This window comes from Lagopus muta, chromosome Z (genome assembly GCF_023343835.1).
Source record: "Lagopus muta isolate bLagMut1 chromosome Z, bLagMut1 primary, whole genome shotgun sequence".
In the NCBI taxonomy this organism is placed as follows: Eukaryota; Metazoa; Chordata; class Aves; order Galliformes; family Phasianidae; genus Lagopus; species Lagopus muta.
In genome coordinates this window covers 35123770-35147877 of record NC_064472.1, presented here as the reverse complement: position 1 = coordinate 35147877, position 24108 = coordinate 35123770, and the positions used below count along the sequence as shown (strand labels likewise).

Here is a 24108-nt window from a genome sequence, read left to right as displayed (position 1 = left end):
TGCTTTGAATCAAATAATTAAGAACATTCTTTCAGAATTTTCATTTTATTAAAGCCAGAAAACAGCCTTATCACTGCTTTCAACATCTGCAGTCCTTGTGCTTGAGCAAGAGTTTCTGGAAAAACATTCTGGTCTCTGTCAACACTAAGAACTCACTGACAGGAAGTATTTCAATCCAGAAGCATGATTGCCTTCTTGTTTGGCAGGGCTCCCTAGGTAACCCTAAAAGCATTCAGCCATTAAATTAAATTTAGGAACAAAAAAACAGTGGAAGAAACAAAGCAGGATATTATGTTCAGAAGTTCAAGGAAATTCTTACTCTTCATACCTCATCTTTCAGAAATATTTTAACAAGCAAGATTCCCAATCTTATAGAGAAGCCATCTTATTGTAAACTGAAAAAAAAAGTTGCTGTCCACATGCTAGTAGCAGAACTGTCATTTAAAAAAAAAAAAAAGGATTTTTGCATATAATTAGAACACAGATATTTATTCTTGGTAGGATAAGTGCCTATGATATGAAATATCATATATGAAATGGTCAAACAGTGATATTGGGCCAAAATGCAATAGAAGTCAACATTAAAAAACAGAATGATGAAGGCAGTGCTGTGTCTTTAGTGTAACCTTCTCATAACATCTGAACATATGGTCATCTCTAAGCAGTTGGAAGAAAAACGGGTTATCAGAAATAGTCAACATGGATTAATCAAGGGGAAATCATGCTTGACCAACGTAACAGCCATCTATGATGCCATCACCATCTGGGTAGATGAGGGGAGAGCAGTGGATGCTGTGTACCTTGGCTTCAGCAAGACCTTTGACACTGTCTCACACAATACCCTTGTAAGTGTGGGACAGATGAGTGAACAGTAAGGTGGAACTGTCTTACTCAGAACTCAGAGGGTTGTCATCAGCAGCACAGAGACTCACTGGAGGCCTGAAACTAGTGATGTTTCCCAGGGGTCAGTGCTAGGTCGGTCTTGTTCAACTGCTCATCAACAATCCGGACAGAAATAGAGTTCACCCTCAGCAGGTTTGCTAATGATAGAAAGCTGGGAGGAGTGGCTGGCATAGAAGAAGGCTGTGCTGCCATTCAGTGACACCTGAACAGACTGGAGAGTTGGGAAGAAAGGAAGCTCTCTGTAGGGACAGGATCAGGAGAGCCAAAGCACAATGGCATTGAACTTGGCAAGGGATGTGAAAAACAACAAGAAGGGATTCTTTAGATATATTGGATATCCACTTGTGGCCCCCTCTGATAAATGAAAAAGGAGAACTGGCTGCCTCAGTCATGGAGTAGGCTGAGGTACATAAGTTCTTTGCCTCAGTCTTCATGGCCAGTCAGGCTTCTCACACCTCTCATGTCCCAGAACTTCCAAGCAGGGGTTGGGGCAGCCAGATCCCTTCCAGTGTAAGAGCTGAGAAAATCTGAGACCACCACATGAGGCTGAATGTGTACCAGTCTATAGGGCCAGATTACATGCATTCTGGGGCTCTAAGAAGCTGGCTGATGTTGTTGCCAAGACGCTCTTCATCATATTTGAAAAATCACGGCTGTCAAGTGAAGTTCTCAGAGACTGGAAAAAGAGAAACATCAATCCCACATTCAAGAAAGGAAGACAGGAAGACTCAAGGAACTACAGGCTGGTGAGTGAGGCTCAGTGATCTCTTGATGTCACTTCCAACTCGTACAGTTCTGTTATTTTGTGTGATAACTAAACCATTCTTCAGTGAATGTATCATTTTCAGATACATGTGCATGAAAATTGACAGAAGTGTCTTTAGCAGCTTTTTTCCAACTTTCATTTGCTTGTGGTAACATTATAATTGTTTATTAAAGAAACCAATTGTACGTATCTGTGACTTCTTCAAAGTCCAGACTCTGTGAACAGTGTCTTTCAAAATACTATGTACCAGACATAAGAAGGGACATAATTTGAAGTATGATCCTTTCTATTTAAAAACAAAACAAACCCAAGCAAACACACAAAACAACGAGAAGCACAGGTGTGAGCCAAGTAAAGAGATAATGTTTAAGGTCCAGATTAAGCAAAACACCTTATTTGGGAGAGATGTAAGAAAAAGGTGTTTCCTTTTGAAAATAAGATTCCTCATTGAGTTAGTTTTCTGAATGCTTATATCATCCTATCTATTTTCCATTAAGCAGGTCTGAGACTGAAAAAATACACTCTCTGTTGAGAAAGTAGGTTGATGGTGTGCTAGTACCAATTTTGACTAACTGAACATATTTAGTGGCACTGGTATAGGCTAGCATTAGGGAATGAGAATAGGGCAAGAGTTCAAACTGAGAAATAATTAACACATAAATTCAAGACAAAATAGTCCAATTAAACTAGTTTTAATTGTTATCATCCTTCAGTGGGCTATAATAATATAGAGTGCAACTACAAAAGAAAATTCCATATTATTATCAGAGAAAAATCTATGGGGCTAGCCCACTCAGTTGACAGTATATGCCAAACCATGTCACTACACCTACTCATAATTTAAGAAGCAATCATCATGAGAAAACAAGGAATATTTAAAAAGTTATGAGATAAAGTGGCAGTTGCAGTCAGCACGACTCATGGGGACATTAGAAATGCTGCCATCAGTTCTTCTTGCGCCTTGAGGTTGCTGGCAGCAATTAAGGGGTAAGACTAGTGCTTGAGTTTATATGGTGAGGGGCACTCTGGTCAGAGGAAGGTCAGAGTCATCATCTGCATTAAAGGTTGTGCTAGATGAAGCCTGCTAACCAGCTTTTTTCAGTCACAAATGTAACGTGAGTGAGTGAGAGCAACAGAGGAATTCAGAAGGCATTGCCATACAGAATTGAGCACCTCTGTAAGCACAGCGTGTGAAATTAAAATTGAATGCGGTGTGGACAAGGCTTGTATATGGCTTAGGACTAGGACTTATACCAAGATTGCACATACCACTTTAATCACAAAGTAGCTTCAAACATTCCAAAACATTCCCCATAGTTATACAATAATATACCCCATGTATGTATGAATCTCATACAAAAACTTAAACTATTTATATATTAGAAAGTTCATTAAAATGTCATTTTTTCCCCAATTTTTAGTGTTTCTGTTAATAGAGAATATAAACTCCTCCTCCCTCTCGAACAAGAGTAAGAGTTAAACAACTTGTACAGGATGAATCACTACTGTTAGTAATTATGGTAAGAATTCTGGAGGTGTTAGATTATGGAGTAATTTATTGTAGTAAAAGCGTTATATTGGCAGATAAAATTTTGACTCAATACACTAGGATATTTTTTTTCATATGAATTAGTTTCCTTGCAATAAAATAAGAAGTAATTGACAGTATCTAAATACTATACTAATGCAGTTATAATCTTTGCTTGCTTGCCTGAAAAACAAAAGTGTGCATAACTACAAGGCATAAACTATGCATGCATCATATTTTTTGACATTAAAAAAAAAATACTGAGAAATCTGAAGATGGATGACTTTCTGTTGCATTCTGAAAAAATGTTCTCTGTCTTCTGTATGGCTATCAAATTATCAAATGATCACTGTGATAAAAGTAAAACAAGGACAGGGTTAACGCAGTTCTTTTCCTATTGGCTGTGCAATGTGATCTACATAGAATAATCATCTTCAGTGATGGAACATCACTAAGATGAATGTGCCCATTTTTTTTCCCATGCACCTGTGTCCAGCCTCCCAGAACAGGATTAGTTTCAACTGTGAGGGGTTTTAATGCAAACTATCATACTTCAATTCGCAGTAATGCTATTGATTTATGCAGTTGATACAACAGAAGGAAGGAACACCATCCAAAGAGACATGGAAAAGCTGGAGGTGTAGGCCCCTGAATGAAATGAAGTTGAATAAGGCCAAGTGCAAGATGCTGATCCAAGTCAGGGCAATCACAGACATGAGTACAGTCAAGCGGAAGAATTCACTGAGATCAATCCTGTGGAGAACTACTTGAGGGTCTTGGTGGATTAAAATATTTATATGAGCCAGTGGCATGTGTTTGAGGACCTGAATGCCAACCATATCCTGAGCTGCATCAAAAGAAGGGTGGCCAGCAGGGCAAAAGAAGTGACTGTCCCCCTCTGCTCTTCCCTTGTGGGGCCCCATCTCGAGTACTGCATCCAGGTGTGGGGCCCCCAGCACAACAAAAGCATAGAGCTGTTGGAATGGGTCCAGGAGATGATCAGAGAGTAGGGGCACATGAGAAACAGGGAGATGGCCTTGCTCACCCTGGAGAAAAGGCTCCGGGGGAACTTCCCTGCAGCAGATGAGTACTTAAAGGGAATACCTATAAACAGGATGGAGACTGGCTTTTCACACAATCTGATAATGATGGGATATGGGGCAACAGTTTTAAACTAAAAGAGGAGAGATTTAGATTAGATATTAGGAGGAAATTCTTTACTGAAGGCATGGGCATGAGAAGTTGTGGGTGCTCCATCCCTGGAGGCACTCAAGGCCAGGTTGGATGGGGCCCTGGGCAGCCTGAGCTGGTGGGGGGGGGCAGCCCTGCCCATGGCAAAGGGGTTGGAAATGGATGATCTTTAAGGTCTTGCCCAAGGCATTCTATGATTTAACTTGCTTATAAAGCAATAACAAATTAAAATAGTTGAGGGTCACAGAAATGAACCAAGACCATCAGGCATATTCTGCAAAGCTGACTACGAAGATCTTAGTTTCATTTCATGCCTGCTGAACTGCATCTCAGTTGAGAGATTATGGCGCTTAGTTATTTATTTATGCTTATAAAGCAGGTTTGTTATATCACTTTGGATAGCTACTAAAACATATTACTCTGTACTCATCATAGAAGCATTACCTCAATCAAATTATTTCCAAGATTTTTGACACCTCGTCCAATTTCATAGTCACATAACATAATCTATATTCCCAGATTACCCAAGGAAATTTATTTCCTGTGAAAAGGGTACGTAAACTTTTAGATTATCTCATGACGGCATAGTTACTACAGCTTACTCATGTGCCTTACATTAAACTTAGCAAGGCTAAAATAATTGCTGAAATCATTTATTATAATTGCCCTCAAATTGGATCAAGTATGCTTGACTTTCAACTCAGTGAATACACCTGAAAGCTACCGTATATAATTGTATGCAAAACTAATACCCAAACCTGCTTTATATAATTTGACAATAAGTACCTAAATTATACAATTTAAATATATTTTTATTGTGATATTTGAGTAAGAGTAGCAATTCAATATGCAGTCCTCTTCAAAATGCATGCTCACCTACTGTACATTGTCAGTTGATTGCATTATCCTAATTAACTACTTTTGCCACTTATAAGTACATCAGTTACTTTAAAGCAATTTTCAGGACATTGAGAACAGAACTTTGCAGTGATATGTATATCTTGAATGTGTAATCAACATATAGTACACCGTTTCAGCTAACTGCTGTGTAAGTAATCAGTTACAGTGAGATTAACAGGAATAATTAAGTATCACGCACACATGCAAATTTGAGGTTTTCCATGTAGCCTTATTAAGACTCGTTCAAATTTATGTTCTGGGATCACACCTACATAGCTGATTTTCCTTTATTTGGGTAGCCTTCATGAGTTTTTCTGTGGGCACAAAATACTTCATTAGTGCCTTAATCTCCAAGATTCTGTGAGGCTGATTTGTTTGCATGGAATGAAGACGTTTATAACTCACTAAGAAATCATCACAGTAATATAACAGACAATGATTTTGCCTCACAGGAAGCGCCAGAGTCACAACAGAATGCTTTCTTTTATATTTTGCCTCAATAGGTGCAAGGAAATTTTCCTCAGGTTCTACTTTTTGAAAGGTGGTTCACTATGGCCTAACAAGCAATGGAAATCTTCCAAACTGGGGAAAAGTGGATAGAAATGAGTCAAAGGATTCGGTGATGAAGCTGACCATGAAAAAAGGAGGACATGCACGTGGGCACTCGACCACCCTGAATACCACTGGGCATGCCCAAAGGGACATGAGCACGTGTACAAGTCCTTGAAAAGGAATGAATGTGTACGCCAGTGCACTGCATATGTATGTCTGAGCTGTTCAGGTGTAGGACTTCAGAGCGCGCACCAGCTTGTCGAGTCTCCCGGTAGGTATCGTGAAGAATAAAGGAATGCCACTTCCTAACACCGCACAGGAGTTACAGACTTTTCTTCCCGGATTTCCCGGAGCCGCCCGAGGCGGGGCTGGGCCCGCCCCTCCCGCAGGAGGCCGCACGGCTCCCCCGCAGGCCCAGCCGGCCCGAGGCCGTACCGCCCCCGCCGCCCCGCTCCGCTCCGCTCCGGCAGCGCCATCCCCGTGGCGCCCGCCGGCCGCTGACCCGGAAGCGCTCTGCCCGCCCGGCGCGGCGCGGCACGGCACGGCCGGCTGCGGAAGATGGCCGAGTCGCCGGAGGAGGTGGCGGTGCTGGTACAGCGGGTGGTGAAAGACATCCGCAACGCCTTCAAGCGGAACCCCGACATGTGAGCGGGGCGGGCGCCGGGCGGGCGCCGGGCGGGCGGGCGGGGCAGAGGGGCTTGGGGCCGCCCGGCGGCGGGGCCGGGCGCCCGGGCCAAGGTCAGGGCGCGGCGCGCCGGGTGGCGAGCTGCTGGCGGCGCCCGGAGCGTCGCTGTGCGGGAGCAGAGCGGGTCCTACTGGGGCGGGTGCCGCGGCAGATCCGCAGGGACCGCAGCACCGGGGCCGACGTGCTGGTGTAAGCACCGCCTGCTTAAGCGAGCCCCGTGCGAATCCGGGGTTAGGTGCTGGGCAGTGCAACGTGCGGCCGAGGTGGGGTAAGGCGGGTCCGGCCTCCGTCTGGCAGCTCCCGAGCTGCGCCGTGTGTGCGTAGCCTGACATCTGTACCGCCGGCACAGAGACGGTCCTTTCCTTCGTGTTGGAGGGAGACGAATGCGATGACTGCGTAGGACAGAGCAGTTACTGCTGTCTTCCGAGAACCAGGTTTATCTGGCCGCCTAAGAGCCAGAAGGTTCGTGTTTCATTTTCGGTCCTGTCGCTGAACGGTTCACTCCTGTACTGCTCCCGTTTCCGCTTGCTGTCCTTTGTTTTAAGGTGCCAGCTGTTTAGGGAAGCATCTTGCTATCGAACCAGATTTCATATTAGTTGGAACAAATGAGGCAGTGGATAATGGGTAAGAACTTTGAAACGTAAATGCAGTGCTCTGTGTCAGATGGAAGAGCTGCAGTCTCCAAGGCGATGGCCTATTAATCTGTTTCAGAAAATAGCATGTTAAGCAGTTATTTAGGAAAACTTTATGTGCAGTTTTTAATTTATCATTTTGCTTGAAAGAGAGGATTAGAATGAGTATCCTCGTATTTCCATAAATGCAGCTAACCACTTGGGTAGGTGGCCAGGTTTTAAAATACAGCATATGGGTACTTTCTAAAAAAGAACAGCATTTTGCCATGAAGTTTCATTTTTAGTATCTGAGGCATAATGTACTGTAAACAGACAGTATTTGTGAATGAATCCGCTGAATCCTTTTGCTTGCTACTCATCCTCCAAAACTGTTTCCTGACAGCAAACCTAGAGTCTGTGTTTTTGAATACATGGCTGGTATTGTTTTCTTTCATTCAGTCCAGGAGATGAAAGTAGATTGCAATAGTTATGTGCCCTGAAACTGATGCACTATATCATACTTAGTATGAGAAAGCATGACCTGCTGCTAGTTTGCCTCCTGAGGTAGGCATGAAATCCTGCTGGATTTCTGAACTCCAGTATTTACATGGCTAGGATAAGCTGCAGGCCATTGGCTACCACACCTGTTTACATCTGGAGCAGAAGGCTGCAGCCCTTACAGTCAGATGTTCTGGTTGATCTGAGTTATCTTGTCTTCTTGCTATTGACCAAGACAGCTGTGGTCTGTTGCAGTCTGTTACAAATGCTGTCCTTTTCAATTGAGTGGCCTACTTGTGTCATGGATCCAGATTTGAATTCTTTTATTGACATCTGACTTCAGTGAAAATAAGGGGTTTGCTTGGTGCTTGATTTCATACTTCTGTTGTCTAGTTGAAAGGTGCTCTTTTGCATTTGTTGTCCCATATCTTTGATTCTTTGTTCACTTGCTCCTGATGCATGTCAGAGGTGGATGCTTTGTTCTAGCAAGCTTCCAGCTTTCTATGGTTTAAAGGGGATATTGTCTCTGGTGAACACTGAAAACCACGTAAAATACAGTTTTAGGCTAACTGTGATGTTTCATCATTTTTTCTCCCTTAGGTTTTATTGGTTGGTGTTTTTTTTTTTTTTTTTTTTTTTTTTTTGTTGTTGTTGTTGTTGTTTGCTTTGAATTAGATGTGGAGCAAGATTGTGCATGTTTTTAAGGCAAGCTCACTTCTAATTAAATACACAACACTAATTTAATATTACCTCATCTGTCTGATTGCTCCATTTTATTCTGCAGGATAACTGTGTCAACTTGCTAGTTCTCAATTTTTGTAAGACTGTGAAATTTATTGGTACTTTTACCAAGTCCAACCAGCATAGATCTTATAAAAGCATTTGCATGAGCTGTCCCACTGGGATTGAATGGATTGTAAACACAGAATACATCAATGCATGCATTCTTTTTGAACTTTGCTTTTCTTTTGCTTATGAAGCCAATGAGAATAAAAGACCCACTTGTCAAAAACCTATTTGAATTTTGTGGGAGTAATTGGAAGGGACAACCCAGCATTTGTGCGTGAAATCTGAGGATACTTTTCCTGGTATGTCAGTATCACTGTAGCTCAGATCACTTTTTCCTGTCTCGACTCCTGGTGTTTTTAATGTGTTTAAAAACACACTTCATTTTGTTACATAAGTTGCTCTGAAAGTAGTGCCTTCTACTTATTCCCATGGAAACTACAACAGATACAAAAACACAGTAACACTATTTGATAGAGCACATTCTCAGCTACAAAACACAATTTTTCATTATAGTCACCACCATGAGCTCTGAATTTCACAAGTTGTGAACAGGAAGCTGCATGCCATTCTCATAAAAATCTGTGCCAGCAGAGGTGACCCACTGTCACTGTGACCACTACAAAAACACATCACCCACCACATAACTGTGCTCACATTCGCTGTTTGGTCCCCATAAATGATCAGCACACACTGAAAAATGTCAGTGGGTATAATTTTTTCACGTGGTGGAGTTGAGTGACACACCATTGTTCCGAACACACTTCCCTGTCAGATACCAATGTGTCAGACTGCCCCTCTCCTGACATCGGGAACACAGCAACAACGTGTGATCATAGAATCACAAATTCACGGAATGGTTTGCATTGGATAGGATCTTTAAGATCATCTAGTTCCCAACCCCCCTTCTATAGGAAGGGACACCTCCTACTAGACCAGGTTGCTCAAAGTCCCATCCAGTGTGGCCTTGAATACTTCTAGGGAGGGGGTATCCACAGCCTTTCTGGGCAACCTGTTACAATGTCACACCACGCTCACAGTAAATAATTTCTTCTAGTATCTAGTCTAAATCTACCCTCTTCCAGTTCAAAGCCATTTCCACTTGTCCTGTTGCTACCTGCCCTTACAAAAGTCCCTCCCCAGCTTTCCTGTGTGCCCCCTTTAAGTACTGGAAGGTCACTATGAGATCTTCCCAGAGCCTTCTTTTCTCCAGGCTGAAAAGTGTCAACTCAGCCTGGTCAGGTATGACCTGCCCATGGTGAAGCTGTATGGGTTACCACCAATCACGTCATCTTTATTTTCCGTGTGCCTTAGTATGGCCTTCAGGTGGATTTGCTCTATGATCTTGTCAGGCACAGAGTTGAGACTGGGCTGTAGTTCCCTGGATCTTATTTTTTTCCTTTCTTGAAAATGGGGGTTATGTTTCCCCTTTTCCAATCAGTGGGAACTCCACCAGACTGCCAGTCTTTATTCTAGGTTTTATTCTATCTGGATTTTGGCTTTGCTCACCTAATCCCTGGCTGCTCTATGACATCTCTGTCGTCCTCTCAGTTAACCCATTCCTGCTTCCACTCCCTATTAGTCTTTGTTTTTGTGCTTAAGGAGGTCAAGGAGCTCCTTGATCCACAGCGGCCTGCTGGCATGAAATATTGGTGGGAAGGTTCAGCCTTTACTGCCGTGCCATTCGTATCTGCCTCTGATGTCGTGGAACATCATAATTAAATAGAAGGCATTACTTTCTGAGCCGCCCTCATAGATTTGAAACTGAATCAAGGTTTCTTTTGGTGTGATTGCAGATTTTTCCTCTAGGAACCCAAAACACTTCATTAAGGTATTAGCTAAATATGAAGTTTGCTTTGCCAATATTTTTCCCCTTAAATTGTTAAATAACTTATGCGGCATTGATATGTATGAATTTGCCATCTGTAGTAAATATTTGTTTGCAGTATTTAGTGAGAAGGATAATCAGTGCAGAACTTCACAGTGAAGATTAATGTGAGAACAAGCAAAAGGAAACTCCTAGATAATGCTAGTCCGATATTTATAGTTTATTTAGAAACAAATACAGGCTAGGAATTCTTTGGATTTCAATAATATCTTACTATTCTTTCATTTATGAAAGATTTTGGTTGTACCAATAAGTTAAAGGCTAATTAACTAATGACTAGTGGTATTGATTTGTTATTGGAAATTCTGAAAGAGAATCATATGTGTATGGTAGACGTGATAATGCAAGAAAAGTTTTCTTTTCTTGTATTTTGAAAGCCCTTTTCCTCACTTCTCAAAGTTTGTAAATCAATTAGTCATGTAGTCACTTCATTAGACTTGTTTTACCAAAAAGATACAGATCCCAAATGTCCATGCTGTAAATTGACATCCAGTATTAAAAGCTGTTCATACTTGGTTAACTATTGTGCAGTTAAAATGTTCTGGACTTCTTTGATCCAGTCTTTGTTATCTGTATAACTGTAGTTGAACAGTATCTCTTGATTGTGTGTCATTCTAATTTCTAAACCATTACTTAGTATCCTCTGTCTAATTCTTTGTGGGAGTTATTTGTGGGTTGGGTTATTTGAAAGATTATGTTTTAAAAAATGCAGAAGCGTATTCAGCAACTGCCTGTCAGCATTGTGCTGCCACAGCTGGGATTTTAACTGTGCACAAGGTATGTACAGTGAAGCTTCATGCTTCATAGGGTGTTATTCTTACATAGCTTCTCCAATCTCAGAACAGGTTGAAGAAGCTTTGGTGATAACATAGATGAATTCATCTGCCAAGTTCTAGTAGCTTCTGTATTGTACTTTGTGATTGTGAATTACTGTTTTGGGTTCTGTCTTTGGATCTGTAAATCCAAAGATAATTTGTGCAGTTTTTGTATTTGTATTTGGGAAGTAAGTGTAAGCAAAGATAAGTTGTATCCTAAAATTCAAGAGAAAACTGGAATCTAGGGAGTGAAACATTAATTAAATATTAGTTTACCAGTAGGTTGTGCTTCTGATAGTAGGAGACCAAAGAACCACAGCTTTCAATTGCCATTACCTTCAGTATAGTGAGCAACTTGTACGTAAATATGATCGCCTTAAATTCTGCAGTTGGTTTGTGCAGTCCTGTCAATATGACCAGGCACTCCTTTGCTGCGTCGCTGGGCCGTGGAGAGTTACACAACATGCAACAGCTGTAAGTGCCAGGTCCTCCCCTCAGGTCACATCAGGCTACTGCAGTGATATGGGATTGGGGAAGAGTGGCTGGAAAGTTGCCTGGCAGGAAAGGGCCTTGAAGTGCTGGTCAGCAGCCAGCAGTACGCCCAGATAGCCAAGAAGGCCAATGGCAGCCTGGCCTGCGTCAGATATTGCATGGCCAGCAGGAGTAGGGAAGTGATGATTGTTTCCCTTGAATGTGTCATTGGTGAGACTGCGCCTTGAGCATATGCTTAGTTTGCAGCCTCTCACTAAAAGAAGAGTTGTACTCAAAGTTGCTCAAGTGTGTGCAGAGAAGAGCAACAAAGCTGGTGTAGAGACTGGAAAGCAAGCTACAAAGAGCAATGTTGTTTAGTCTGGAAAAGAGAAGGCTGGCTGGAGACGTCATCTCTACAGCTACTGGAAAAGAGGCTGCAGGAGGGTAGGGTGTAGATTTCTCCAGTGACTAGTGATAGTGATAGATATAAGCAGACTGTCTCATGCTGGGAGGTGTAGGTTGAATGTTAGGAAGAATTTCTTCACAGAGGGGATGATCAAGCATTGGGATGGATTGTCCAGTGATCAGAGGTATTTAAGACATATGCGTATGTAGGACTAAGGGCCGTGGTTTAGTGGTGGGACCCAGTAGGTCAGGTGGATGGTAGGACTTGATCTTGAATGTCTTTTTTGACCGAGATGATTGTATGACCAGAGGCTATTAGCGCAAGATTTAGGATACTTAAGTCATTTAATTTTGCAAGGACTAATTGAGTGACTGGTAGTGCCTGTGTGTGAATCCTGCTGCAGAAACTTTTTTGGGATGTGTGATGATGCAAAGACTGCAAGTGTTCTCAAGCATAATCTGCTGGGCTGACAAAATGAATGAAGAGTCTACTCCATTACTTGCTCCTGCAGACCCGAGAGGCCTTCAGGAGTGATGGTGGTTTGGCTGAATTGTTTAGAACATAAGATAGGCACCGGCTCTTCTAGCATTTTGAATTATAAATGCTGTTCCTTCCCAGAATGCTTTGTAAGGTTTATGATCCACCCATCAAAACATCAAAAACAAAACCACAGTATTGTAGACAATGTTTCTACCACATGACAAGTGGTTTGCATCTTGGGGAAGATGCACACCATTTACCAGATAAACCTTTTTGTGTTGTACTGTATTCATAGTTCTCATTAGGCAGCGGTACAGTCCTCTGCCTCTTATGGCTTGCTGAGCATGTCCTGGAGTTGAGGTGTTTGACTTGTCAGCTCTTTGCAAACCCTACCTACCAATTGTCATGGTGTGTTTAAGGCTGTGTTGTGAAATTGGCTCTTCTGAGTCAAGCTTCTGTTTGCTGAGATCTGAAGGTGTGGGTGTAGGATTGTTTTTATTTGCTTTCCCTTGCTATTTGCCTTTGCTGGAGTGTCTGTAAGCATTGACTCATGAATTTTTGTGGTAATTCACAGAATTAATTAGCAAAGCTGTGTGCTCATTGCCACTGAGGTTCTGTGTGTTACAGCATTCAAGAGCAAAGTTTGTACGCAGACTAAATTTAACATTTCACAGAATCATAGAATGGTCTGGGTTGAAAAGGATCACAATGATCATCTAGTTTCAATCCCTGCTATATGCAGGGCTGCTAGCCACTAGACCAGGCTGTCCAGAGCCTGGCCTCAAATTCCTCTAGGGATAGGGCATACACAACCTCCTTGGGCAACCTGTTCCAGTGTGTCACCACCCTCTGTGTGAAAAACTTCCTTCCAATATCTAATCTAAAACTCCCCTGTCTTAGTTAAAACCATCCCCTCCTTGTTCTATCACTATCAACCCATGTAAACAGTCATACCCCCCTGTGTTTATACTGTCCCTTCAAATATTGGAAAGCCACAGTGAGTTCTCCTCTTTGTAAAGGAAACGAAGTCAGCAGCAAGCACAAAACTTCAGTCTATAAGGCATTATGTTGAAAGAATCAGAGCATCAGTCTGGAATGTCATAAGTCTAACCTGAATATCTTTGTGAAAAGCTTAATTTTTTTAAGTGGAGCAACATGGGTGGAATCACCTACTGCTTGCAGTTTGGTAGGTAGTAAAACTGAGTTTCCCTCTTTTTTTTTTTGTTTTTGTTTTTGTTTTCCTCTTCTTGGACGAGAAGAGATGGGTAAAGGACCTGGGCGTGTGTTTAGAGGCAGAGCCAAGTAATTTGCAAGTATCTTACCTCAGGTTATTTGTGCTCTTTTGCTGTCTGACATAGTAAATCAGTTTTCTGAATAAGTAGATATACTTGTTCTTAAACAAACACATGGTGTCATTTTCAATTGCTTCAGTAATAATCTACTGAGGACACTGAACTAAATCAGTACACTCAGATTATCCAGTAGCAAAATTAGTGTGTGGTAATTGGGTTGAGATTATGAGGTCAACGCTTGGGATGTAATCTACAGACCTTATATTAAAGAAACATAAGGTACGTTATCATTCCTTTTTTTTTCTTTTTTTTTCCATTAAACAGAATTTGATGTTGAAATCATGCGTAGTAGAAAGTGTAGAATTGTATTTCTTTTTGTCCAAGTGAGCGTGAATAATTGACAGTCTTTGTTTATTTTTAAGATTTCAAAACCGCTCTTTCACCGTCCATATACATGAAAAACTTAGGAAAAAAATAATATGGCCCCATGAAACTAAAAAGCTTGAGACACTTCTGCTTTGTTTGAGAGTGAATTTTTGTGGCCATCCTTTGTTTATTTCTAGATGTTTGATTGAAGGTATGATACGGTAAATACATGAAAAGAACCTTCCCCATTCAGAATTTTTGAGAATATAACATTTCTGAGTAAGTAGAGGAAGTCCAGAATCACACACAAAACAAACAAACAAAAAACATGGCGTTTAAAGGACTTTGAATTCATGCTTGTTTATCTAATAATGACTATTACTTTGAGACTCTTCAGCATGCCTTCAAGTATTTCTATTTTTCTCCTGCTACAGCATTGCAGACGTAATATTAATTTTTGTAGAGACTCTTCCTAAAACCGCAACTACCTGAATAAATTGCAAAGCAATGTGAAATGTTAAGAGGTTGGTTTTTTGCTTTTTTTTTTTTTTTTCTCTCAACTTAAGTCTTTAATCGTACCAAGAACGTGTTTGCATCAGTTATTTGCTGAGTTAATTTACTGTGTAATTATGCAGATTACTTTCTTAAAAATGTGTTTAATTTTACCTGCAAGTCTGGGAGGAAATAAGAAGATGAATTGATAATAATGAGCACAGACTTCGGTAAAAACAGGGAGAAAGGTGATGGGTTGACAGCTGAAGTTTAGAAAAAAATAATTGTCAAATACTGGAAATAAATTTAATTGCATTTCTTTCTGGTTTTTTGTTTGTTTGTTTGTTTTTGTTTTGTGGTTTTTTGTTTTTTTTTTTTAAGTGATGAAATTGGATTAATACCGTGTCCTGAAGCAAGATACAACCGGAGCCCAATAGTCCTGGTGGAAAACAAGCTTGGTGTGGAGAGCTGGTGTGTCAAGTTTCTTTTGCCGTATGTCCACAACAAACTTCTACTCTACAGACAGAGAAAACAATGGCTGAACAAAGATGGTAAGTTACCCTGTGAGAAAATAGCACCTGATTCTTAGCTATGTTCTTTACCTTTTTTTTGACATGACATTCGCCCTTTTTAAATGCAGTTCAACCTGTTCTAAAAGAAGAGTGAAACCTGAGGAAAGCTGGCTTTGTGTTGTGCATCACAAGAGATAGTTCTATTGTTTCTTGGTTGAAAATGCAAAAAAATCCTTTCTCTTGCCCAATCTGGAAGTATTGAAGGGTGATGACTTATTCCCATGAGTGATTTAGGAAAGTAGTCTTACTTGTTTGCAGAAGGAAAGATGTACTGTGACAGAAAGGCAGCTGAGGTAATGTGGATCTGAAGTAAGAAAGAAGTGCATTGTTTTATTTGGACATAGGGGTACCAGAAATTGTTTGTTGAAACAACTTGTTAAACTTTTTAACTGTAAAGCTCTATGCTCTTTTTTCTTCTTTTGTTGTTGTTGTTCTCTTTTTTTTTTTTTTTTTTTAGCTTGTTTTACTTGCATGAAAAATTCTTTTGTATAGTTTTGTCTATTTTGAGTACTTTTTTAAGAATTATGAACCAGTGTGGTCTGGAGATACTTGTTTACAAAGTGACTTTGTTTAAATTGAGAATGAGAAAGGATTATTGTAGTTTAAGCAACTTTGTCATGGCTTCAGGTTTCAATGGCAGTCAGCTTAGAAACTTTTCTTTCTGTAGTCTTCTCATTTGGAATCTTATTTGATGACACACTGACCCTTTTAGGCAGGTTTAGTTGTTTTTTTGTGGTGACACTGTATGACAAGAGTGTTGTGGCTGTTCAGAAAATTTTTCTGCTTCCGACCCAGATGGAGCATTTCAGATCCTCCCTTCTGAAAACATAGGTCATAAAATGGTGTCAGGAAATAACCAGAGTAGTGTGAAACTTAGCTAACTGCCTATTTGTTGATTGAATCTCACTTGATTCAATCCTTTGGAGAGAAACTGTCCTCTCCTTTGTTTCTTTAATTATTGAAAGCCAATGTAAAATGCTTGAGAATAGATAACCTGCAGTATTTCCATGTCTACCAAGTTTTTATGTAACTACTGTAAAACATGATCAAAACCCCACCATGTTAATAACGTTTGGAAGCTCTGTGTAGCTTGCAGTATTTAATATGCTTTACCATTAAATTGTAGCAGAAACTGAGCAAAAGTTTTGGAGGGCATGAGGAGAGAGGTATTTTCCAGATTGACCTACAGAATTGCTTTTTATGTAGTTTAAGCTCTTTACATTAGAAATACAAAATCCTTAAGGATTTTCCTCTGAATCCTTTTTTGTAGATAAAACATACTGAGTGTTTGGCAAGGTAGTTTTCTTCTGGATATAGTGGAAGTACAGAATTATGGCTGCTGCAAAACTCAATTGCATATTCTGATGACACCTGTTAATAAACAGTGATCACAAATACAGTCTCCTGTTACTTTCTTTGTGTTGTTGGAATTACAGAAGCTACTTTAGATCAAACAGAAAAGAAAAATTGGGTCCTGATTAAAGTGTTATGATTTCATCTGATATTCTAGCAAGATCTGGAAAAAATATCTGGTTCTTTATAGTTAATTAATAGTTAACTATAGTTAATAGTTAATTATTGATAATGTATTGGGACAGGTGCTTAATTTTATTATGGTTTCTTTTGCAAGTTTGAATAAGATTTCTTGGAATCCAAAATCATGTCTGTTTGCTGGTCTTCTAGTTTAGAAGTTTTTCTCCTTTCTTCAAAATGTTTTAACTTTTGAATGCAGACTATCTGTGATATCACAAGATGGTTGTCTGAAATTGCTACAAATATCTTCTCTTTTTGTTCAAAATATTGTTCTGCATGTACTCAAAATCATTACTTCCCTTAAGCCCATTGATCCACCTTTAAAACAGCCTTTGTTTGAAAAGCATGTTAGTATAATGTATGTACAAAAACAAAAATTTGGATACAGTCGTGTTTGGGGTGAAAAAAATAAAAAGGAGCTAGAAATCTGGTCATACTTGCCCTTCTCCGTCTGGAGAGACTTCCCATGTCCAAAAGGATACCTTGGATACAGCATTTAGGATGCTGTATTCTTCATAAAATCCATCTGAAAGTGCTTTTTGAAATTTAAATGAAGTCGAGTTTTGTTATTGACATAGAACAATCTGGCAACTGCTGACATTATGTGCTAGATCTGTCATACAACTTTCTATGGAAGAAGGCTCAGAGGTTTCTAAAATTCTGTCATTTGGCATCTCTGGCTCGGAAATTCAAGCTTTGTGAAATCTACATCTGCTCTTTGCTGCATAAAACTATGAAGAAAATCAAACTAAGGGAACTGGATATTTCTTTGAGGTTTTCCTCATCTGCTTTTTTCCTTTGATAATACTCAGGATACAGTGATTTTATTTTTTATTTATTCATTCATTAATCTCCAAGCATTTATATAAAACAGTATGATAGATGAGCTACTGCTTAGATTGGGCATGATTCTGTGCTGTTCCAAGCCTTTGACATCACCATAGTAGGTTACTGGGCAGACATGAGTTTGTAGGACAAACTGTATTCTACATGGAGTCATATAGTCTCTGAATACTCTTTCTGAAAAGTATTTGAAAGAATTTGAAAGAATGAACTGGGCTGTGATAAGCTTTTGCTGGATATATCCTGTCTGCCCTAGATTGTGCAGTCACAGTAGCTAATGATTACTGAAACAATTATTAAAATCAAACACTATGTCTTAATTCAGAACCTCTTCTTTGTCACAGCATTTTGTTGTTGCTCTATTTCTTATCCTACGTTTTGAAGTTTACCTTTCACTTTCCTTCACTGTAATTCATAGTCTTTCACTACCTTTCACCATATAGGAAATGTGACTATAATTACGTGAGTTCACACTTATGAGTATATTGCCCTCATATAGTGACATAACATAGTCCTCATGGGCAAGAACCCACGGAAATGCAGGATACACAAAATTACTTTGTCAGACATGAATGAGCAAACAAGCATGCAGTAATATGCAATAGGTACTGTACTCTCAGAGAAATTTCTTGGTTAAAAAGGTAGGTGAAATTGATCTCCTGTACTTTCTGAAGTAATATGCTCCTTTATTGTTGTATGTCACTGGTAGGATTTTTAAATGTAATTTTGCAGCCAGAGACCCAGTTAGAGATAATTTAGTTCCACAAGACCATCTCCTTCCTTTTACTTTTTTATTTCTCTGACATGTAAGTGATCTGCTGGAAATCACCTGGAGTACAGTTTATTTAGTTTCTTAAATACAGAGTGTTGAGGAGAGAATGTCGCCAAACTTTGTTGACAATAAAAGCCTGGATATTCATGGTGACGCTGACAGGGTAACTGATCTGAAGCTGCATGTCCTGAGAGCGGAGCTTAAGGAAAATCAACATGTGGCAGTCTCTAGCCTCTCAGGGTTAGGTAGAGATGCCTCTAGGATCCGCTGTTACCCTGTTGGAACTCAAACAGCTGCTTGCTCACTTTCCATGGAGGAGGGAACAGGAAAGGTGTGTTAGAACTCATGGGTTGAAATAAAGAGTTTACTAGGTAAAGGAAAAGCCATGCACACAAGCAAAGCTAAAAATGGAATTAATGTGATACTTCCCGTCAGCAGGAAGACGTTCAGCCCCTCCCAGGAAAGTGAGTGCTTCTGGGGAAGGCAAACACCATCGCTCTGAATGTGCCTTCTTGTATCCTTCTTTTCTCTAACTTATATTGCTGAGAACAACTTCATATGGTATGGAATATCCATAATACCATAGTCTGAAGCAAGGCTGTCAGTTCAGAATGAACTGAAAAGTGTTTTCTGTTATATGTATGTGCATGTGGATAGTTAAATTATGTTGTGATCCTAATTCTTTTTTTTTTCCCCTAGGTTTTCCTAGGTATAACTTGCTACAGTATCTAGTTTTGTTTGTTTGTTTTGTAACTGTACATTATATAGTATAAAAGTAGCACATATCTGCAGCTCAGGGTTGTACAGAAGTAATAAGAGTATACTTTTAATGTTACTGTCTCATTTCAAAATTGTTGGATTTTCTTTGAAGAATTCTCTTCAATACATTCAGTATGTCTGCAATTTACATTATTGTATACTCAAGGATTCAGTGCAGTCACTGTCCATCTCTGAGGGTATACAATACACGTGAATCTATCTAACCCAGTAGATATTTATATCTCTATATGGGTGTATCTATCTATACATATATCTGTGTGGATAGATAGATGTATAGGTATATCTGGATAGATAATTAGGCATACAGATGGTGGTCTGAAATTTCCAGCTGCAAACTTCTTAGACAAAAGTTGTTAGCAAGACTCTTCCAAAATGAGATATTCCGTGTTCTGTAGAGATGGACATAGATATGGCAACCAGGCAAGGAGAGACTTTAATGAAGGATGGGACTAAAGGATTGCAAAGAGACCACTAGAATATGTGAACCATTGCTAATTTTTGTATATTTTGTTCACTCGTTTTAGAGCTGATAGATACCACATGTACGCTGTTGCTGCTGAATCCAGACTTCACCACAGCCTGGAATGTGAGGTGAGTTGTGCTCAGTAAATGACATCAGAATGATCTGGGCCTTAATGAGCAAGTCAGCATAAACTCTGCATTTAGTGGTAGCTAATGATAGAGCAGCAACTTCTCAGCTACAGAGCACTGAAGGAATGTTGAATATCTCTTCTATCCTGCATGTGCTACAAATAATTCTAAACTTTGTTTTTTTTTTTCAGTACAGCTAAAGCGTGTGAATACATGTTAGGTCCTTATTTTGTTTCAGTTGAAAGTGTTACTTTCCTTGCCTCTGTCTGTTGAAGCAGGTGGGCATATGTTTTTGCTGAATCATGGTATCCAGCTAATGTCTGCTCTCTGTTTTCATTGTTTTTGTTTTGTCCCTCATTGAATATTATATCTGAGTCCTTTTGAGATAACTGATCAATTTAGTGTTGTTATCAAAGCTGAACAGGCCTCAGTAGATACACTGCAAAAAGAAGAGGAGGAAGCTGTATTCACAGGGTTCTGAAGCAGATAATTTTGTATAGATCTCCCAGGTGAGAGGATGTTCTGCTTCCAAGGTTAGATTTGAGACAATCTTACGGAAATAGTAGGAGGTTGGAAGTCTGACAGAAACTTCTTAATATTTAGGAGGACTAATTTAAAAATATATAAAAGGCGTTTCAAAGTTAAAGTTCATTTTTTCTGTAGGGAAAATGAACAAAAAGATGATGGCTGTGGATAGCTGTCAGCCTTGATGGCAAATTCAGATTTTTTCTTTCATTGCTGGTGTAATGCTGAAAACTGCTGCAAGGTTTTGTACCTTCCAGTATCTTGAATCTAACAGAGGCAGGTGAAAGTGCAAAGGACTTACTGTCTTGAAAATGTATACCCCTGAGTAGCTTTCAAGTAATAAAAAGGAACTAACATGCATAAACACTAGAGCTCCTACAGTAATGTAATCCTATGGCACCTAAAACTGATTTCAGTTGTTTTTTGTTTGTATAAACATAAATGCATCCATGATTTTACTTTTTTTTTCTGCCTAACAGCTAGAAGAACTTGCTCATTGCTTGTTCTCACGTGTGCAGTTTATATATGTAATTTAAATTGCAAATCGAATAAAAATGTTGAAGAATATAGATGAATTTTATGATTTGCCAGTATGCAAATGAGTACAGAGGATGGCCATGCCTCTAGTTCTTGACAAGGTGGCTTGGTTGGTAGTGTGTCTTTGTAACATTCAAAGTGAAGGTGATGTTGTTGCAGCCATTATCTGAGGGATTTATTGCTGTGTTTGCTTTAGCTGGAGGACTGATGTTCTGAACCTGGACCTGTGCTGGTTCAGGCTGCTGCTGGGAGGTGGCTCTTTCAGAGAGTAGGCAGGTACATAATGGCACAGCTCAAACTAAAGAACCACACTTCAGCCTCCCTCGAGTACACTGCAGGTCAGGCTAACCAAACAAGGATGGTATGTGCAGTCACAGCATAGAGGGCAGGCTGTGTTCAGCACAGTATCTGTTGGAGATAAATTTGTACTGTTATGGAAACTAAAGTGGGAACTAATTACGTGGGACTTGCTCTCTGCTTGCAGAACATGATGGATCAGTCGTGGGATGATTGTTTTCATCTTGCACAGAGGATGTTTGTTGTGCCAGATTTATCTTATGTTCTTGACACATAAATTCCCTGTTTTATTTGCAAGGGGAAAAAAGCATCATAGATTCTAAGCCTAAAAGTAAAAAGATTAACAGCAGCAGCTCTTCCCATAGAGTGCTTCCTATAATCTAATAATTGCATCATTTTAAGTTTAGATTATCCATGTTTCCTACGTTGAATTCTCTGCTGAGAGCTTCACTGAGAGCTTCACAGATAGTGATTGATCCAACAATATTGAGCCTGGATAGTAAGGAAAAGGGTTTGAGAGTAGGAAGAGAAAAGCTTTTCCTTAGAAAGGGGTCAGGGCTTGGCAGAGCATGACTGGAGTGGCAGTATGGAAGGCCAGTGAACATTTAAGTGGAATTGGCAATCATAGAAAGTTCTGTTAGTGATGGACTGGAGAATGTAAAATTTGAAACTGGCTAGGAGCCAATAATCTCTCCTCTCTTTGGAGCTATTCTAAACACTGTAATATGCCCACAGAGGTTAGGTGTTTATTTTAATTAGAAGGAGCTGGGAAGCTGCAGAGGGGTAGAAACTAAGCAGGAAGAACAGAGCAAGAGCTAATTGTGTGGTGTAGGAAAGCATGCTAAGAAATAGCAGGCATGTGTTGTTTCTTGAACTGAGATAGAAATTCCTGTTATACAGAATGTGCAACAAGATGCTTGTAGTCACTGATCATAATTTATCATCTGCTTTTAGAAGATGAAAAATCTTCTTAAGCTAAAAATGACCAAAACATGTATGTAAATGATTGTGAAGTAAATTTTCATAGATATTACTGTTCTTGTTGAAGTGCTTTCTGGCATCTATAATGGATCAAAAGCCAAAAAGCATCAGATAACAAGAAGCTTTGAAAATTCAAATTCAAACCTTTCTTGTGAAATGCCACTGACTTCGGAGGTGTCAGTAAAAATATGAAGCACATGAAAAGAGTTTCAGATAATTTCCTACAGGAAATAGTAGGTAAAGCTTTTTTTCATAGCAGTTCTTTTTCCATACTACCAGCTTCTCTCCCTCCCCACCAAGAAAATGGGAGAAGTACCCTACACAGTATAGTGCACCTCGCACTTAACCTGTTGCCATGCACATCATTTTGATGGTGCCATGCGTGTCATTATGATGAAGACTATGTTATTTAGAAACAAAAATAAAAATACCAACATTGCTACTGCTAAGTTTTTAGTTCTAGCTACTAAAGGTTCTGAGAAAGGCGTGTTTCCTGTAATTATAATGTAACTGGAATTCTCTCTATCTTTACTTCAAAGTGTCTCTAAAGTAGATCGGAGTATAGGATGTGGAAAGAAGCATTCCTACAATAACCAGTCACAGGCTGATGTTTTCAAATACCCTTGGGAGGGGCAAGGAGATTCTAAATTCAGAAAAACGAACAAGATGTGAAGCAGGGAACTCTGTGTAAAGAAGGAAGAAAAAGATAAAATAGAGACTTTCACTCTACTATATCTGTGTAGGAGGTCTGGGAAAGCTTATGTTGAATGAGCATTAAGTTTTGCTTAATTTTAATAAATAATTACTCATTTTACACATGAGTAAATTTTGTGATTTCTGCCTTTATAGTCATTTTGAAGAATATTCTACACACAGAATATTCCTTCCTTCTAAATTTAGGAATCCTTGATACTGTGTCTTGAGCCATATTTAAAAACTGTGTGTGAAAAAGTTAAATGTGTGTGGGGAGGCTGTCTGGAGGAGTAAAAGTATTTTCAAATTTGCAGAGTGTTCTGAAGGCTGAATTTCAGAAAAGATGTTTAAATGTATATGTAACTCTCTTAGCTGTCCTTGTGTTAATGAAAAGAGAAGGAATTTGTGTTATTAAGATTTTTCTATAGCCTACCAGTAAAAACATTATTGTTAGCAGGCGTAACATGTAGCCCACACTGTGACTTTTTTGTTAGTAACAGAAAATGTGATAGAGAGCCACACTCAAAATAATAATAATGAGTAAAAAATTGACTTAGTGATTTTTTTCTTGTTGTTAAGAGTTGAGTAACAATGGGTTGAATGTAGTAAGATAAAGTGATGAGACTGTGCTTTATTTTGCTGAGCGTGGTTGAATAGCAGTGCCTGCATATAGCTGAGTGCAATGGATTAATCTATCAAATTCTATTATATTTTAAAAAAAAAAAGCCATTCTGTGTGCGATCTGTGGTTTATTTTCAGATTATGTTCCTTACTCAAACAAATTTATGTTATCTTTTGTAGGAAAGAATTAATACTTTCTGGCACTTTAAGTCCACTTAAAGATTTACATCTTGGAAAACTGGCGTTAACCAAGTTTCCAAAGAGTCCAGAAACGTGGATTCATAGGTTTGTTTCTTTTGCCTTACGTTGTTTCCCCAGAGTTAAATGTTCCTTCTAGTGTTTTGTTGTTGTTGTTGTTGTTGTTTTTTCCCTTGTGTTTGGGTTAAGGAGAATGCTAGATGTAAGAGGACACCTAGAAATACAGTGGAGTGTTTGAGCCAGTCACTGCGAAACTCAGTCCTTTGGCTTTTGAAGATCCCCTTCTGTACTCTACACTTAGAATTAAAGTCATATGAACCTCTTTGTGGAATCTTTTTTTGCAGTAAGCTTGGAACATGGCATAATTTTTCCTAAGGATTTTTCATATCTTTCAGCACTTAAAATTCTCATCCCAAGATTTCTGATTTCATCAGCAGTAGATATTAGAGCAATGTGAGTTCCTCTCCTCTGCTCCTCCACACTTATTGCTGTATTGTTTGTTTGTAGACATTTCATAAAGACGAGAATCTGTACA

At 39.4% G+C, this 24108-nt stretch overlaps 1 protein-coding gene across 2 annotated transcripts in view; it reads left to right on the top strand.

Annotated features, from left to right (window-relative positions):
• The first annotated feature begins 6017 nt into the window (after positions 1–6017).
• Positions 6018–24108, top strand: part of PTAR1 (protein prenyltransferase alpha subunit repeat containing 1) — a 31342-nt gene continuing 13251 nt past the window's right edge. The window contains exons 1-4 of one of the 2 annotated variants that reach the window (XM_048931302.1): positions 6018–6111; positions 15012–15181; positions 19655–19721; positions 23556–23660. In XM_048931302.1, coding sequence (XP_048787259.1) covers positions 6026–6111; positions 15012–15181; positions 19655–19721; positions 23556–23660 — 428 coding nt within the window. In that variant the 5' untranslated portion in view covers positions 6018–6025. Of the gene's footprint in view, positions 6112–6328; positions 6485–15011; positions 15182–19654; positions 19722–23555; positions 23661–24108 lie in introns of those variants that run through there. The other variant, XM_048931301.1, reaches the window with a different exon arrangement.